This window comes from Camponotus floridanus, unplaced genomic scaffold (genome assembly GCF_003227725.1).
Source record: "Camponotus floridanus strain SB8 unplaced genomic scaffold, Cflo_v7.5 scaffold40, whole genome shotgun sequence".
In the NCBI taxonomy this organism is placed as follows: domain Eukaryota; kingdom Metazoa; phylum Arthropoda; class Insecta; order Hymenoptera; family Formicidae; genus Camponotus; species Camponotus floridanus.
Window position 1 is genome coordinate 158,982 of NW_020229548.1, and position 17,328 is coordinate 176,309.

General features: G+C 31.2%; 1 protein-coding gene and 1 long non-coding RNA gene across 5 annotated transcripts in view; one reads left to right on the forward strand and one right to left on the reverse strand.

Annotated features, from left to right (window-relative positions):
• The window catches only part of LOC105256731, a 93,144-nt gene extending 86,771 nt beyond the window's left edge, over nucleotides 1–6,373 (reverse strand). Inside the window, exons 1-2 of the long non-coding RNA XR_003123225.1 lie at nucleotides 6,097–6,373; nucleotides 4,336–4,467 (exon numbers count right to left, since the gene is read on the reverse strand). This is a non-coding gene — a long non-coding RNA (uncharacterized LOC105256731). The remainder of the gene's footprint in view (nucleotides 1–4,335; nucleotides 4,468–6,096) is intronic.
• Nucleotides 6,374–8,260: 1,887 nt separating this feature from the next.
• LOC105254122 (fasciclin-3) overlaps nucleotides 8,261–17,328 on the forward strand; it is a 312,011-nt gene continuing 302,943 nt past the window's right edge. Inside the window, exon 1 of one of the 4 annotated variants that reach the window (XM_025411595.1) lies at nucleotides 8,261–9,131. In XM_025411595.1, coding sequence (XP_025267380.1) covers nucleotides 9,044–9,131 — 88 coding nt within the window. In that variant the 5' untranslated portion in view covers nucleotides 8,261–9,043. The remainder of the gene's footprint in view (nucleotides 9,132–17,328) is intronic. The other 3 variants (XM_025411598.1, XM_025411597.1, XM_025411596.1) reach the window with 3 other exon arrangements.

A 17,328-nucleotide genomic window follows, 5' to 3' on the forward strand; every position in this document is an offset into this window, starting at 1 on the left:
AGAGACGATAGATAATATAATTTCAAGATAATAAAAAAAAATTCTTACGTTTATATTTAAAGATATAATTCCAAATTCTTGTAAACACGATGAAATAAAAATGATCAATATTAATTTAAAAATAACATTTTGCGTACAAAAATGTTATTTTTAAATTAATTGATCATTTTTATTTTATATATATATGGTATATCTGCAACATAAATTGTGAGAAACGATAGCAGTTCAAAAAGGCTCTGATTAGAATAGATCAATATATATTAGTGCGACATGAATCTACATTGATTGGACGAGCACATGTTCATTTGATTACAGTAATAACTCATACGATACTGCAAACCATATTTGAATCGCGTAAATTAAGATCATCAAACCGTTTTTTCATAAGCAAATCGCAATTTCAAGAGTTTTACTAATTTGATGCTATAATAATATTACATATATTTGTGTTTTGCTGCATGTTATATATACGTAAATTATTTTACATATAAATTATATGGAAATTTATAAGAATAATAGAGATTCTCTCTTATTGTTAGTAATAAACATGAAGATTAAAGAATTCTAGACAATTAAATTCTCAAATGTGCAATTATTACATACATTATTCACTTAATCCCAAACTGGTTATATCTTTAATAGGAAAAAAGCAATTTGGAAGTTTTTATAGAGTAAAGAGAATTAACAAGATACTTAATATTAACAAATTATATAAAAGATTTCTACATAAGAAGAAAAGAGAGAAATGAAATAAAATTAAAATTTTATTACAATATAATTCTAAATTGACCAAAAATTTCCAGTCAAGTAAAACTGTAAATACTTGACATATTTTATGTAATACTGTAATATTATAAATAGTTTAGTTTATCTTGTACAATATTGTAAATCTCTTAATATATCTTATATCAAGGAAATAAAAAATCGTATAATTTCTAGTAACTAGTTAACTAATAAAATAATGACGTAACTTTCTAATGTGCGCCTCTTACATATATATGTTGCTAATTATGACAATAGTAGTATAAACTGTATAAACTGGCTATGAAACCTGTTAATACAAACGTGCAACTCGGCTTGCCGTCAGTTAGGAGATCAACATTTGCTGCTGTCAGCTATCATCTCTGTTCATTATATCAGTTCGTTATATCAAATTGTATTTTCAATATTTAGAAACATTGTTCTCGTATTTTTCTAAAAAGAAAACTGATCTATGATTATTTTAACGATGATATTAATTACATAAGAAAACAAACCTCATGGATATTAGATGTGAAAAATAGACTATTAAATTTCTTTTTTAATATATTTTTTGGTATAGAAATAAAAGTAAATTCATTTTAAGTAAAAAATTGCTTATATTGAATAAAATTAAAGAAAAATGAATAATAAAAGATTCCTAATTTTTATATCAACATTCGTTTTGTAAGTTATTTTTATATAAATTACTTTAAATATATTAAATATATAAGATATATGATTATATAAAAAGGCAAAATGCCATCACAGTGAATAAACAGAAGCTAAGCAATGACGGAATTTTCTGATATGTTGCGAGTTGCGATAATGAATATTACAGCATTATTTAGATATAAAACAAATTCATACAAGCGTGTAATTCCAGTAGTCGTTAATTAAGGGGTCATTATTCATGCGTCAGCTGAAACTTGTTATCATATCTATGATATCATGTGATATTGTTTCTGTACTATCAAGGAAAAGTTTTGTCTCAAACGATAATAGTTTACTATAGAAAATATGAAGTACAAAAGGAGCCTTAGTATTTCCTAGGAAGTTATGTTTAGGAGAATAAGTTGCAAGTCATAACATTTCCTTTCGATCTGCTTTAATTATATTATGAATCAAAATATTGTACCGCATTCTGGAGAAAATTATTGTATAATTTTACAAGAGTTCACAAATACTATTTTTCATTAAAGCGTCAGATATATTTTAATAAAATGTAACGTTGTTTCTACAAAAATAATTGACATATAAAATTCAAAAAATTATCGCGTTATGAATTTAAAATCATATCTTTTTGTGTCCGATTAGGAAAATAATAGAAAACAATATATCAATAATTAATAATTTATGAGAGCAAAATGTATAAAGCACATACATAAGTAAATTTTTGTTTGATTCACAATTTTTGTTTATATAAAACTTACTTTTTTCTTTTTAAAAATAATAATAGATTAAAAATACAAAATTATTTAAAAAATTGAAAAATATTTATATAAAATTGCACAAAAAATATTTCAGAAAAAATACGTGTCAAAATTTAGATATTCAATCACTCTCATTTAAGTATCCTATCAATTTTTGCGGATTAAACAAATTCGTTTTATAGATATTTCGTGTATAGGCGATGGTGCGGATATAAATGGTTGAAATAGATGGTTCAGAGGAATGATCGTAACTTAGCAAACTTACGAAGCAAGTGACTACCACCAGCTACAAATTTGGCTGTTTCGACCTAACATGATTATATGTACGCGTGCACGTTTATAACTACAGTCAACTCGATTAGTCGATTTTATAAGCAATGTACAGAGAACTCCGCTACAGAGAAACGGTTACCAAGATCGTTTGATCATGTACCGAAACTTTATCACCAAAAGATCTCTAACTGCGAGCGCGAACCGTTTTAATGATGGTTCGTAGTAGTCATAACGTAAATGATAAAAGTAAATTTATTCGTGACCAAAAAAAGATTTGCTGTGATATAAAAAGATTAAGTTTTGATGTTCGAAGATACGCTTTTCTCTTTTTATCATTAAAGTTTTACAGAAAAAACGGATAATTGTTGTCAAAAATTTTCTCAACTTGAGATTGAACTCCATTTTTGGCTTAAAATAAAATTTATGACTCTTATATTACAAATGAAAGTTTCCAGATGGACCGAGATAGTATTTACTTTTTATTGTTATAAAAATTTTAATATTACTCTTATAAAAATTACTTTTATCAATTATTTTTCATGGAACCGTAACGAAAATTTTAGGTAACGGTTTTATTCGTACTCTTTATATTATCTTGTTTGATAAAAATTTTAAAATTTTGAAATAATAAAAACTATAAGTTTTTTTAATCATAAGTAGAAATTAATAAAAATATTCATAATTACAAAATCTACAACTGATATGATTATGATTAATTAAAATATTGCATATTTGGTAATAAAAAAATAATTTATAATATTATAATATTTTTTACTTTTATCTTGACTATATCAATTTCTGTAAAATTCCCTTAGTATTCTTAATTCATTGATTCATCAAGAAAATTTTAGTCCATATCTTTATTTCATTTGTTCACAATTTTACTTTATTCTCGAATTCTCATGTCAAATATTATTGTTACACGTCGGTGTATTCAATTTCACTGTAATCTATTTTATAAATAACAATATTTTTTTCCGGAAATATTTATTTTATTTTTTGTTATTGTTTGTTATATTTATATATATATATATATATATATATATATATATATATATTTGATATGTATGATAAAAAAATAGAAGATCGTGCTTTCTAGTTTTTCTAGTATTGTTATCACAGTTGCACGCAAAAAAAAAGGATGATCATCGTAAAACGTACCGGAAAAATTTCGTGATATCGCTTTGCTGTCTATTAAAACATTCTCGTCAAAGCGTCCGATGATATCAACGTTAAACCGCGAAAAGGTACAAAATCGCATCTCGTGAACTTTGCTCTACATTCTACTTTATTTCATTACACTTGTAATATTTATACGTTCCTGTTTTTCACAATTTGTTTTTGTTTTAATGAAATTGTCCTGACGTCCAGAAAATATTCACGAGATGCTTATGTAAATATCGCATTATTTTCTTCTTTTTGTTACAATTTTATCAAAATTTTGTTGAAATAATTATAGTGATAACAATCCTATACGTGGTGTATAGTTGTATATTTTTCATATTTATTATTTTATGCATCAGAACATAATTGTTATATCCATTATTAATTTGTTAAAATGTTATATCACGATCATATGTTTATATAAATGAAAATTGTTTGTTCAGAAATAATTGATCACGAATAAAATGAATTTCAAATAATGCATTTTTATGAAGCATAAATTATAATTATTTAACTTTTTTTTCATATTTTGGAAATAATAAACGTTCTAATTATTATAAGTCGAAATGTAGATAACATAAGCCACCAATATAATCCCTGTGATGCGGGCAAAGGACACACATGTTTCTATCTCTTTTCATGTAAATGACACGCGGTTACACAATGACGACAACAATGGTAGCTTCGTGACGACCGACACCGAGATCGTGATCAACATTTCTCTTACCTGTTACACGTGCGGAGGGTAGATCTTCCCTAGGGCTTCTCCGCTGTGGCATTGATTGCGCCAGCCACGATGAAATGCCGCTTCGTATTCACGTGCATCATATTGCAGTCGACGAATCGCATTCGCAGAAACCTGTAACGATGTTGCAAACGAATAAATATCGATACCTGTTCATTATTGTATCGCATACATCCGCGTGTTTGCCGGAATACGTGATTCCCCGCGCTCGTTTTCATTCACCTGCACGTCGTATCTTGACGTATCATTGGCCTCTTTCCTCCGCTTTATGCGATATGTGCGATAACGACTGCGAGCTCGGCAACAAACTCTCGGCTTTGTTCGCGTTCGCGTAATTTACGAGTATCAGCTTGCGATCACGATCTGTTTTATCTCATTTTGATTACTCTTATCGCGTGCTACAATTCCGTGGATTTCTTCCGAATTTGTCAGAGAATAAAGATAAGGCGCTTCTTTATATGTACTCGGGACGGCAGGGTCGTTTACGTATAATATTGATTTACTTATATAGACTGTGCTTACATTATGGCTCAACTTTGGAGGAACTACTTTAAAGTAACGCGACTACTTTCCCGTCTTTTGCTGCTTTTACAGTTTTACGAAAATTCAAAAAGTTAAAAATAAATTTAATAGTTAAGATCTCGCGCGTGAGTGAGCGCGCGCGATATACATCTTCCCTTCAAATATAATATTTAATCTAGCAATATAATATATATACATCTACTGAAAACATACATACAATACAAACATTATGACTTTATGAACTTCTAATTCATTTGTTTCTTTTAAAGTCCTTCGCGTTCCCGAATACATTATCCTATGAGTTAACAAAGAATAACTTTCTCTCTCAAATCAATCAATTTAATAATTTATTTATATAATATATGAAATATGAATTATGAAACTATTCATTGAAATTTTTATAAAATTTTCTATAAATTTAATGATATTAAAATGTATAATTCAGTTGATTTTTGATCGCATTGTTTTACTTTATAATAGCATTTCTAGAATTGTGTGAGATGATTTCATACATCATCGTGATTATCTTTAAGCCTTATGGTACGACATTAACCGAGGGATAATACATCGCGCGCGTCATACTCGGACGAAAGATACATAACCCACTAGATTCTCCGAAGTCCAAGAGACTATAGATAAGCGGGTAGATAATGTCGTGAGTCCGCTTACCTTCGCTAAAGATTAAATCGGCACCTAAAGTAAGTACGCTCAACGGATTGCCCGAACGAGCTTGTCATCCGAGCGGTTGCACAAATCTAATCTCAAGCTGATGCTTCAGCACTACATTATGCATCCGATCGGATGTTAAATCATACTTTATCCGAGATATCATTAAGTACTTTTTAAGTCGATATATTCAAACAATTGTATATCTTGAAAAATATATAACTGAAAAAAGAGCAGTTGAAAATTTCGACAATTTTGAGTTTGTTATATCTTACGAAAAAATGCCAAAATAAATATGATAAATAATTATTTTAAATATTATTCTTTAGAATTTCAATCTTTTGTTTTCCTAGTGATTTAATCATTTTATTAACTATCAACTCATATATTCGTATAATATAATGATCGCCTGATATTTTTTTATAAATTCTGAATGCTAGGTGTGTGCTTATTTAATAGGCAATATATTTATTTTATAAAAAATTATATATATATTCTATAAAAAGTTATTCTATAATTATTTTATAAATTTCTCCGTTAAATTATTATACTTACTGAATGATATCTGAGGACTGATCTGAGGACTGATGCAGAGAGATATCTTGACGAAACTATTTCACGTTCACACTATCGACATGACAGTATATCTACGCGTAATGATTATCACCCGTTTCTTTTTTCGGCACTCCCGATATTTTTTTTCGTCACTCCCGATATTTTTTTTCGACACTCCCGATATTTTCCTCGACATTCTCGATAATATAGGCAACATTTATACTTGAAAACTAAATCTCACGGGAATTTTAGTAATATGTTTAACAAGCAATACAATTGGAATTCTGATTACTCGATAACTATCATATATTTACACGACCTATATATATATCGGTATATATATATATATATATATATATATATATATATATATTGTATCAACGTCTAATACATACAACACCCAGTATACTTTTCTCGACACTCTTGACATTATATATATTCTTCTATCTTATTTGCAGACAATATTTATTTTCAATATTTATATAAAATCGTGACTCGAATATGATATATATATATATATATATATATATATATAAAAATCAAATTATCGAAAAACAGGTTATGTCGCGAGACCGAATGTTAATTAAAATAGTGTACCAATATAGACTGATTTGATTTTTTTTCAATATTCACTAGACACCATAATATATACGATACTGATTTCGATGTTCACGAGATACTCGCGATTGCGATTAAATAATTATATTTTAAATTTGCACAAGTGACTAAGCAGTTAAACTTATCACTTCCAATGTCGTACAAATACTGCAGTCCAATTCCAAAGTTTCGAGTTCATAGCGCAAATTAAATATGGCTGTCATGACGTGTATTAATTTAGTGCTAGTTTCTATGACGTGAAATAAGTGCATAATAATTGATACTATGTATACCGCATCGCGACAGAAAATAAATAAATATAACCGAATATAAAATACGAACGAGAGAAAGAAAAGGAGAAGGAATATCATGTATAATTTTTCACTAATATAAATATTAATTAAACGCGTCGCGATTTTACTAGATAATCGATTTATCATCCTTGACAGCATGTTACATAAATTATGCGTTCGAATAAGAATAGCAAAAAGTTTGAATTATTTTTCACGACGATCGAAATTATATCGAGCGAGAAATTATCATTGAAAAATATTAAAGAAACCAGGAAAAGATTTTCCCAAAAATTTAGCTATTTATATTAAACGATAACTAAAGGTTAGCTCGCTTCGCTTCTTTTTTTTTGTATCCCTTTTTAGGATCGCGCTTTATCTCGTTTCAATTTCTACGGAAATTACCGTGTTCGACGCATTGCAATAGACATTTCGAACCGGAGCACATATATATACATACACACACAGAGCTTCACTCGCGACCGGGCTCTCTTGTCTTCCGAGAATCTCCTTCCCTGCACACAAGGTTACTTGGCTTTTTTCGAGACAGTTCCTCGTTTAGTACCATCTCGGCTATCGCGAGAGTTCAGTCTAGGACTTTTTACGACACTTATTCGTACATTAGTGTCCCGCGTGTATGTTCGATGTATGTACATAAATGTTTATTAAAATATTATCGTTCTCTCTCGAATATTTCGCGTAGTGTCAGTTATATGTGATTTACGTACAAACTCCGAAACGTCCAATCGGATCGCAGCGCCAGTGAACGGAATTGGAAGTTGAGATATTTAATATTCGTGTCCATCTTCAGTGTGTTGTGCGGTTATTCGGCGCCAAGATGTCTATTCGTGATATAAATACAATTCGTTCAATAATATATCGTCTGTAAAACGTCTCTAAAGTGTGTCATGCCGGGAGTGTCGAGAAACAATCGGGCGGCTGTCGTATTATTCGTAGATATATGCATCTGTTACATCCTCCAACGTTGTCGTTTCAAAGTACGATCGCTCGCGTCCTTCCCGTGTTTTTACCATCAAGGACAAATTCCTCGCGCGACGCGATTGAGTGACGTAACAGTGTCGTAGTAATAAATACGCGCTCGAGATTGATGATACTTTTCATTGGAAAATAATTGCCAAGTAATTGCTTCGCTTTAAATGTCGCGATATCGATGCAAGAAACAACTCTTCAAAGTTAGCTCTCGGAATCAAAGATGTCCTCCCTGAATTTGCACCCACAATTCATTTTAATATTGTAATATTAATATTATTATCAAAATAAAGTGCGTTCAAAGGCAAAGCATCTCTGACCTTCGAGTACTTCGGCATATCAGAAGCATCCGTTGAATTTCTTTAGATGAATATTCGCGTGGTAAAAGAATTTATTTGCCTCTCGCCCGCCATCTTACATGAAGTTATTGCGCGTCTTGAATATATCGCGTTATGTACGTACGTACGTACATACGTGTCGAATGAATAGAGGCCGATGTCGATAGAATAACACGTTCGCGGAGGATACAAATTCGTCGATTCAAGGATCATGTTTGATCGCGCGTGTGCTTGGAAATGAATACGGCGCGACGCGGATGCGACGTGCGTAAGATAGGGGAAGGTTATGGAACGAGAAAGTAGGCACACACACACACACACACACACACACGCGTGGCGTAGAGGCGTGTGAAGGTGGGAGCGCGCGGCCGAAGGGTGGGGAGATCGCGGCGCGCTCGGGCGATCTCGGCTGGCCGCCGATGTCTCACGAAGTGTTCCGAAAGTAAAGCGCGCGGCAGACGGTCTTCGCGCGTCGAGCTCTCCGGTCGTTCTCGTTCGCACCTCCCGGTCTCCTCGAGACGTACGTGTCGACGATTCCCGAATTTCCGGATTAACGTTCCGGACAGAAAGGAAGGAACCCGCGCGTTTCCGCGACACCTGTTGTTCGTCCGCGTCGATAAATCGCGATCTACAATCGAGTTTTTTGTGTTGATTTGCGTCTGTTCGCGCCTGGAAGTTTGACGCCTCAGGTTCGCGACTGGAGAAATCAGTTTCCGAGTGTTTCTTTTTGTGATGTGCACGAAGCCAGCTACCAGCCGCTACAAGATGACAACCATCTGGGCCTGTGTCCTCGCCGTGCTGTGTGCGACGTTTGCTACAGGTGCGTGATATCAAGTTATACAGTTGCAGTCGCACAGTGAAATCTCGTTATGACGAATTATAATTTGACAGCGTGGCCGCATTGGTCGACGACGATGGCGCTACCGACGCGTATATACGACGCGTAAATTTCGGAATTCGTTATAACGAGATTTTATTGCGACTCTCGTACAATGCGTCTTTTAAGCGACGCACGCGTCGTTTGTTAATATAGCATCGTGTGATCGCCATGATCGACGCATTCGGGAAGAAGGATTTTATGGTCTCTTTGCGATCGTTATCTCGGGGAAAGTAAGCGCATTTAGGTAAATGACGGGCGGCACTCGCGTCGTAACTTTTCCTCTCGTAGTTCTCATCGCGGGAAAGGGAAACTCGTGGGAAGAGTGCTTCCAAAAGGAAGAAGAAGCGCCAAAGGGGCTTGGTGTAGGTGATGGTTGCGCTTTGCACGAAACGACGCGTCGAAAGGAATATAAACGCTGGCGGGAAAATACGACGCTCGCGCTTCTCCCGCGATCGTCATCGACGAGATTATCCGATTCATGGAAGCCGGGATGAGAGATTTTCCCGAATGCGTCCGTCTAGAGCGAAACGAATTCGGAGCCGTGGGTAATGGCGCGTTATAAATGTAACATCGCCGAGATATTCCGCGTATGTATAATTGATGTGAATATAATAATACGTGAATGTAATTTGAGGATCGAACTAACAGCGTGATATTAATATTAAATAAACGAAACTAGGTTAGGTGATTATGGTGGATATAAAATAAAATATGTAAGATGTTCGATATAAATATATCTCATACTTATAATATTCTGCGGATAATTCTTTACGCGACATAAATGTATAAATTCAACCGAAAAATGTGCAATAAAATAAATATATATTATACGAATACCGGAAAGAGAGAAATAGCAGCGCAGGAGATACAGATATAATTAATATAAAATAAACGTTTAAAATTTAGGAAATTTAAAAATTTAGGAAATATTCGTGAAAGTGAGGTCTTTGATTCATAGTTTATATGATTATAATGTAAAGTTTAAAATGTGAAATTAATATTTCGATATCAATACATTTGACAAACAGTTAGATTGATGAGTACAATATGAGATATTGCTGTAATACGTAAATTTCATTTCGTTTCATTCGAAAGAAAGCAGATCCCTGTGGCAGTATAATAATTAGAACTTATCGAGTCAGATAATAAATAAAAGATAAAAATATGCTAGATAAAAATATGTCAAATAAAATATGGTATATCAGATAAAAATATGGATGAGTCACAATAATACATATATATATATATATATATATATATATATATATATATATATATATATTCGCTAAGTTATAGCAAGAGTTATATTGATATGTACATTTTGTACTGCAATCGTTTTTGAATTAACGTGATGGTAACAATACATAACCAAAAAATTTAACGAATATTTAAAATATTCTTCCTACAATATAGATTATTAAAATATTTACCACAACAAATTAAAAGTTTTTCATCACGGCCCCTCATTTGATTCGGTTCAATATCCGAGCAATTTGATAATATCATTATTAATTTTGCTCACGTAATTCGATTTGGAAATTCAGCAGTTCATTAAAAATGAGAGAAAGAGACAAATTATTTTATTTTATTTGTAGACATAATTTTCTATGGTTGTGCTGTTTTTTTATAGAATCAATTTTTCATAGAAATTTTATTACGTAGCTGTACTAAAAAAAATCGAGTTTTTCATCATCTCAATACTAAATAAATTTAATAACGATAAATTATTGTAAAGTTATATTCCAGAATATATTATATTTCAAGTTAAATAGACGAATATGAAGATTATCAAATTTCAAGCGTGATTAAAAGTTGCAGAGATAGATATCGCGTTAACCCTCTCTTTGAAATAATATATTAATTACTCTTAATATCGTATAATATACGTTTAGATTATTATAAATGTATATATTATTCGATATTATTAACACAATCAAGCGTATTATTTTGAAGTTCTTATCGTTTTTAATCTTATCATTGTTAATATCTTTTAATATCTCTTTTTATTGTTATTGCATTCAGAAATATGCGTTTTTACAAGATTTTTAATTCGAAAAAATGAATCGAAGGAAATATTGGAAGATCTTTAAATGTGTAATATATTGGAAAGATATCAAAATATGAAAAGACATATTTGCGAAGAATGTAGACCTTGATAAAACAATGATACAACAAAGATTTATTGTTATTAATTTACATTAATTCGCAAGAACAATATTTTATAGCGGTTAATAAATTTACGGTACTAAAAGCTTCTGATTTAATGAAAACGGATATATAGATTAATATCAATTAATTTGCTTCCGTAAGATTTTTATTGGTACGGAATTCTCATATATAAATCCTAGTTTTTATTTAATTAAAATATATGCATTTATAAAAAATTTGTTACATCATAAATCGATATGATTCATGATTTTGAAGATTTATATATAGACTATCACGCGGATTTTAAGCGCAATTTATTTAAATATTTTTATATTAAATTATTTTAGTTATTATACGTGATTTATTAGTGAACGAAATGACAGCCGATTTGTAGGAAAGCGTTGGTCGGATAAACAATTAATATTACGATATAATCAAAGAAAATTTCTCATTACCTGCGAATAACTTGTCGCGACCAATTAAGAGGCTTTCAAGCAGGACGTTGATTATTTTGCAATTATCGCGGCAGTCTTATTTAAGGACGAACACGTCGAAATACTCGATAAACTATTTCTCGCAAACGAAATTAATTCTTAACTGAATAATTATTTATTATTTTTGATAAAAATAGTATGTGATTATTTTATTTGATTTAATCATCCTTTCTCGAACATTTTTAAAAGATAATTGCTTTAAATATTTTTTATTGGTTTATGAAAAATTAAGTGGATGTTAAACGAAAATTCAAACTTTGATTTAAATTTAGGGCAACTGGAACATTGTGTTAACAGATAAGAGCTATTTTTACATCGAATTAATGATGTGCCGTAATGTTACCGTTATAGAAAATATATCTCGTTTTATAACTAATAAATTTGGTACTATTTCAATTTGATATTCGTCTATTTGATCCGCTATATCATCTAAATTTGATTGTTATATAAATTTGATTTTCATATATTTGATTGTCATATAAAACGGTAAAACCTTGATATGAAGTCTTCCGTTAATCTCTTTCTCCTTTATCCGATTAAATTATATTCCTCACGTGCCGTATATAAACCACGTAAAACAAGTTTGATTATCGTGGCACAGATATAAAACAAATCCAATAGCATTTATCGATCTAGGTTATACGAGCAACAACCGATACCAGCATTATTGCATTTGCTGCTTATGTGTGATATGATTCGTGAAAAATTTTATTTTTGTACAAATTTCATGCAGATTGCAGTTTAATCTTTTAATACGAAAATCTTATCATTTCGAATGTTTTTAAAATTTCTCGAGTATATTATATTTATATTACATAATACGCGATAATCCAATTTGTTTTGTAATATCCATTTTTAAAGCTGGCTATAAAGATAATGTAAAAAAAAAAAAAAAAAAAAAAACATTCGAAATGTGAACATTTGTAACAAAATCTGTAATGTAATTCTGAACACGTGTGTCGCGGCGATCGATGCTCATGATATATACATGTAATACATATTTCGATAGAAGTAACATGATGTGTAAAAATGCCACGCATATATATCAACATCGCGTGCGTGCCATCGTAAAATGATCTGAAATACGCCTTGGAAAGTTTAAGGTCACGTTTGCACAAACTCGCCTTTTGCCTTTCGATTAAACTCGCGTTCGCCTTGAGCTGTAATGAAAGGTCGATGCATGTCTGATGCAATTGTGAATGCTGGACGTGGAATGCAATATACTTGCAATTAATACGTAAGACGCATTCCAGATAAATTCGTTGATGCGTCTTGCATTTCTGCGGTCGAGCAAGATCCATTTCGCGCCTGTAGACGTATTCATCACGTGAGAGGAGATGTAATTTTATAAGTACTTGTGGCAAGTGATGTCACGTTCTTAATGACGAATTATGATTTGATCGTGCATGTCATAACCTAATTCCCAGAACAGAATGAGTCAATCGGTCGATGAATGCCAGTTGTTATGTTCTTTGACTTTGATCGTAAATTGCAATGAGTACGTGCACTTACGCATAGGTATCGATGATAAAAATTTAATTAGTAGAAGCATTTTCCATTCTATAGAAAGCACTTAATGAAAAGGAATTCTGACATGAAAAAGTATTTTATTAATTTGTAATAAAAAATTAATTTTTTTAATTTTTTAAATTTCAAATTAATATATTCGGGCAATATTACGTAATAAACAATTTCTCATTTTAGAAATTTGTTTCTATTCCGCCGAAATTTTATTAATATTTATTAAGAATTTTATTTTTTTTGCTACATAAAAATAGCACACAGCATTAATTCGAAAAAAGCTCTCGAAAAAATGTGTTTTTCTTGTTATCTGGTATTTTTTGCAAGTCATTACGTTAACATGCGCGTTTTGTATTTTCGCAAAAGATATAGGCCGCCACAAGCTGCAAAAATATTGCAAAAGATGGAGATAGATTTTCGAAAGCTAGTAAAAAATACTTGTTTGGTTGAGGGAGAATATTTATGTACACATAGTATAACGCAGTGAAAAGGGATTATAAAATAGAACGAAGAGAGACAGGAGGAGAGACAGAGACACAAAGAGAAAAAGAGAGAGTGATACCGGGAATGATATTGTTCGAAGCGAAGAGAATGTGGATGACTGTGGGTTTAAATTCGATACTTGATACGCGCGCATGGTTGTTGCTAAAACCGTAGCTCCGGATGGATAAATACGAAAGAAGTAGTCTGCCAGCTCTGTCGGATGAGTATATTTGAAAATTTTCTGTCTGCCTTCGGATGTACGCGATTGTATTTGGCCGAACGTGGACGAGAGTTCCGAGTTTGTTTTGTAAACCGAACCATCACGAAGTTATAGAGCAGTGGTCGATTTCAGATTTTACGGAAAATATATATCATTTCTTTGCGTTGAGGATTTTCCGCCGGATAAAATATGACGAATTTTTTACGAACTCTAGAGTTTAAATTCGATACTTGATATGCGCTGTTTAAGTAATCTTATCAGATATTATTCGAAGCACAAAGAAGAAAGACAGAGTATGTTTTATCACATTACAGTTTGAATCATCCACTTGTCAAAACAAAAAGCAAGCTATTAATAGTCATATATTTAGTTTCTACAATAAGATTATGATTGTTTTACGCAAAATGGATCAGCTGAATAAACTACAAGTTTTATATCAACATCATTTCTACCATTTGTTCACGCTTGATTGATAAGTAGTTCACGATATTGACAAAATAAATTCTTATCATCGTAGCTATTGCTATTATTTTTCAATGATTATATTGATTATATAGCCACAATTTACATAATTTGTATTTGCATACAAATTGGGGATAATTATGTGTTTCATATTACATATTAAACATTTATCTATTAAATGCATTTAGGAAAAGAAAGAGAAAAAATTCTAGAAAAACCATATAAAATAATTGTACGTAAAAATTATACAAGATAAAGATTATAAATTAAAAACTACGCGAAGCGTAGTATAATTTATATGTGTTTGAACAACGTTTTAAATTCGATGCGAAGAAAAATGCTTATGTCACTGACGGTTAAGTAAACATAATGTCATTGCACACTCGGTTATCTTATAACGTTTAAATGGAAGAATGTGGGTTACATTATGAAACAAGGCGACGTTCTAATTAGTCCAAATTTCCTTACCTAATCTGAGCACCCGTTACACAATTAAGGTAAATATTATCTGTAGCTGTAGAGGAAAAGAAGAGAGAGAGATAGCAGTTATATATAACTAAAATAAATGTGTACGTATGTATATATGCACATTTTCTCGATTTATATAAATTTATTTAGATTTATAGATTTATCACATATACACATACACCCTCATGCTCTTTTAATATTATTTATCAATCGTACGGAAGAAATATCTTTACTGAAATTAATAAAAAATATAGACATAAAATATGGACATATTAGCTTTAAATTGAAATTATTCGAAACACATATTTCCATGTATTCGGAGTACTCTACAAAACGATTCCTAGAATAATATAATTGCGGGCAGTGAATAATACTTTGACGCATAATTTTGTATATGTGCTTCAAAGTTAATGACGCATGCGGATAGCAATTATTATCACAGGATCTACACAGTAATTATATCATGAAGGATACATAAAAAACTTGGTATTCTATATACTATATTGTATAACATGATATATTTTTCTTGTTTTTTTCCTCTCTCTCTCTCTTTTTAAAATAAAGTAATCAAATACGAAAAGACAAAATTTACGTAATAAAATTCGCTTTTAATACAATAACAATTTTTCACATTATTGTACAGTTATTATGAGACAATAAAAATTAAATTGGATTTAAAAAATGATTTTACTTAATAATTTAAGTAATATTTAAAGTAATATATAATTAATATTTATTAATTTCGCAAGCTTTTATTTTCTTTGGGCAATATCGAGTTACATTTATAGACATATTATTAAAACATATAATAAAGAATAATAAAATTACGTAAAGGATACGTAAGATTCAAAAATAATTGATGAGTATCGATATTGGTACGCTTGCACTCAGCGTACTAAGCAAGACATTGAAGTGAACTCTTAGTACAAACGCACTCAGCGTACTAAGAAGCGGCCATTCACTTAAACCGGTTTTCTCACTAGTTAATTCGAAGTCAATATTTTTGTAACGGATATATAACGGTGCGTGTTACTTATTGTAAATGCGTTTTTTTACTTTAACAATTAATTTAAAATTAAATTAAAATTGTAATTTGATTATTTATTAATGTTGAAATTCAATTTAAACGAGCTTAAAATTTCTTTGGATATTTAATTATATAAAATCTCTCCTAAACTAATTATATAAGCTCTCTCTTTCTCTCTCTTATGTTGAAGCAAACAGTTTTTTGTCCGGTCGAATATCTTCTATTGAAATTTAGTAATAATAGTTTAGTTTGTATATATATAGTAGTAGTTTGAAATAATACAATAGCTTTTGAAAGTTTATATACATTTATTTTTACCTTTCCGTCTCGTTAGTGGAGCAGGTCAAATAACGAACGACTATAGTCGATGAGGTATAAATCTAAGCAAGTCGGACGGATGCGTTGGTTCGGAAGGTGAAACGTTTTGTCACGAGAAGAGTTACGCATCAGGTGCTTTCTAATTTTATCGATGTGTTCGTCACGTAGACCTGTACATTCATACACGCACGCACACACCTACACATACTTTCATCACACAAGTACGCACGCACACACATTCACATGGGACCAGCAGGTGTTTCGCAGAACAGGTTCGGTGACTATTTTAGACAGCACCGTTGTCGCTAGAACTTCTTAAATTACACCCAACAATCAGACGTTCTTTTTCTGGGTTCCTAACTTCTTTTGTTTGCCCCTCGACCGGCAACTCGCTTTGGTATTTCCAGGTGGGCGACGGACGTAAACAATTAAATCGAAATGTTTGAGGCGTAACTCCAATATATGTATGAATATTTCGTCGACGCGCGTTCACTATAGAGATTTCTCTCGGGGCTTCTACCGAAACTTCCCACCCTTTTGCTTATTTCGAAGCAAACTGAAACTGCAACCATATGACGAGATCTCTTCTAATAGGTATCATGGCCTTACAAGTTGCGCCATTACGGATTCCCTTAAGACCTCACGTAGCTTCAACTTTACTATTTCACTTATAAAAACTTGTTGAATATAATTCTCGCATTCTAAAAGATGTGTGCGCGCGCGCACTGTAAACTTCAGATTTTTTTCTTTAATTCGGGACTCTACCTATGGATTTTTGAGCATTAATACTGAAAAATAATAACTTTAATTTGACATTTAATGTTTTATAATCTTGTCTAAAATTTCGTATCATTAGCGCGTGTTTTTTATTTAATTACATTTTAATTATCTTTCTAATCTAGAATTTTTTCATTCTCTTGAAATATTTGAACTGCATGTGCATTTTGTACATTTTCCTCGCCTGATACTTGCATGACGATAGAAATACAATTCGAC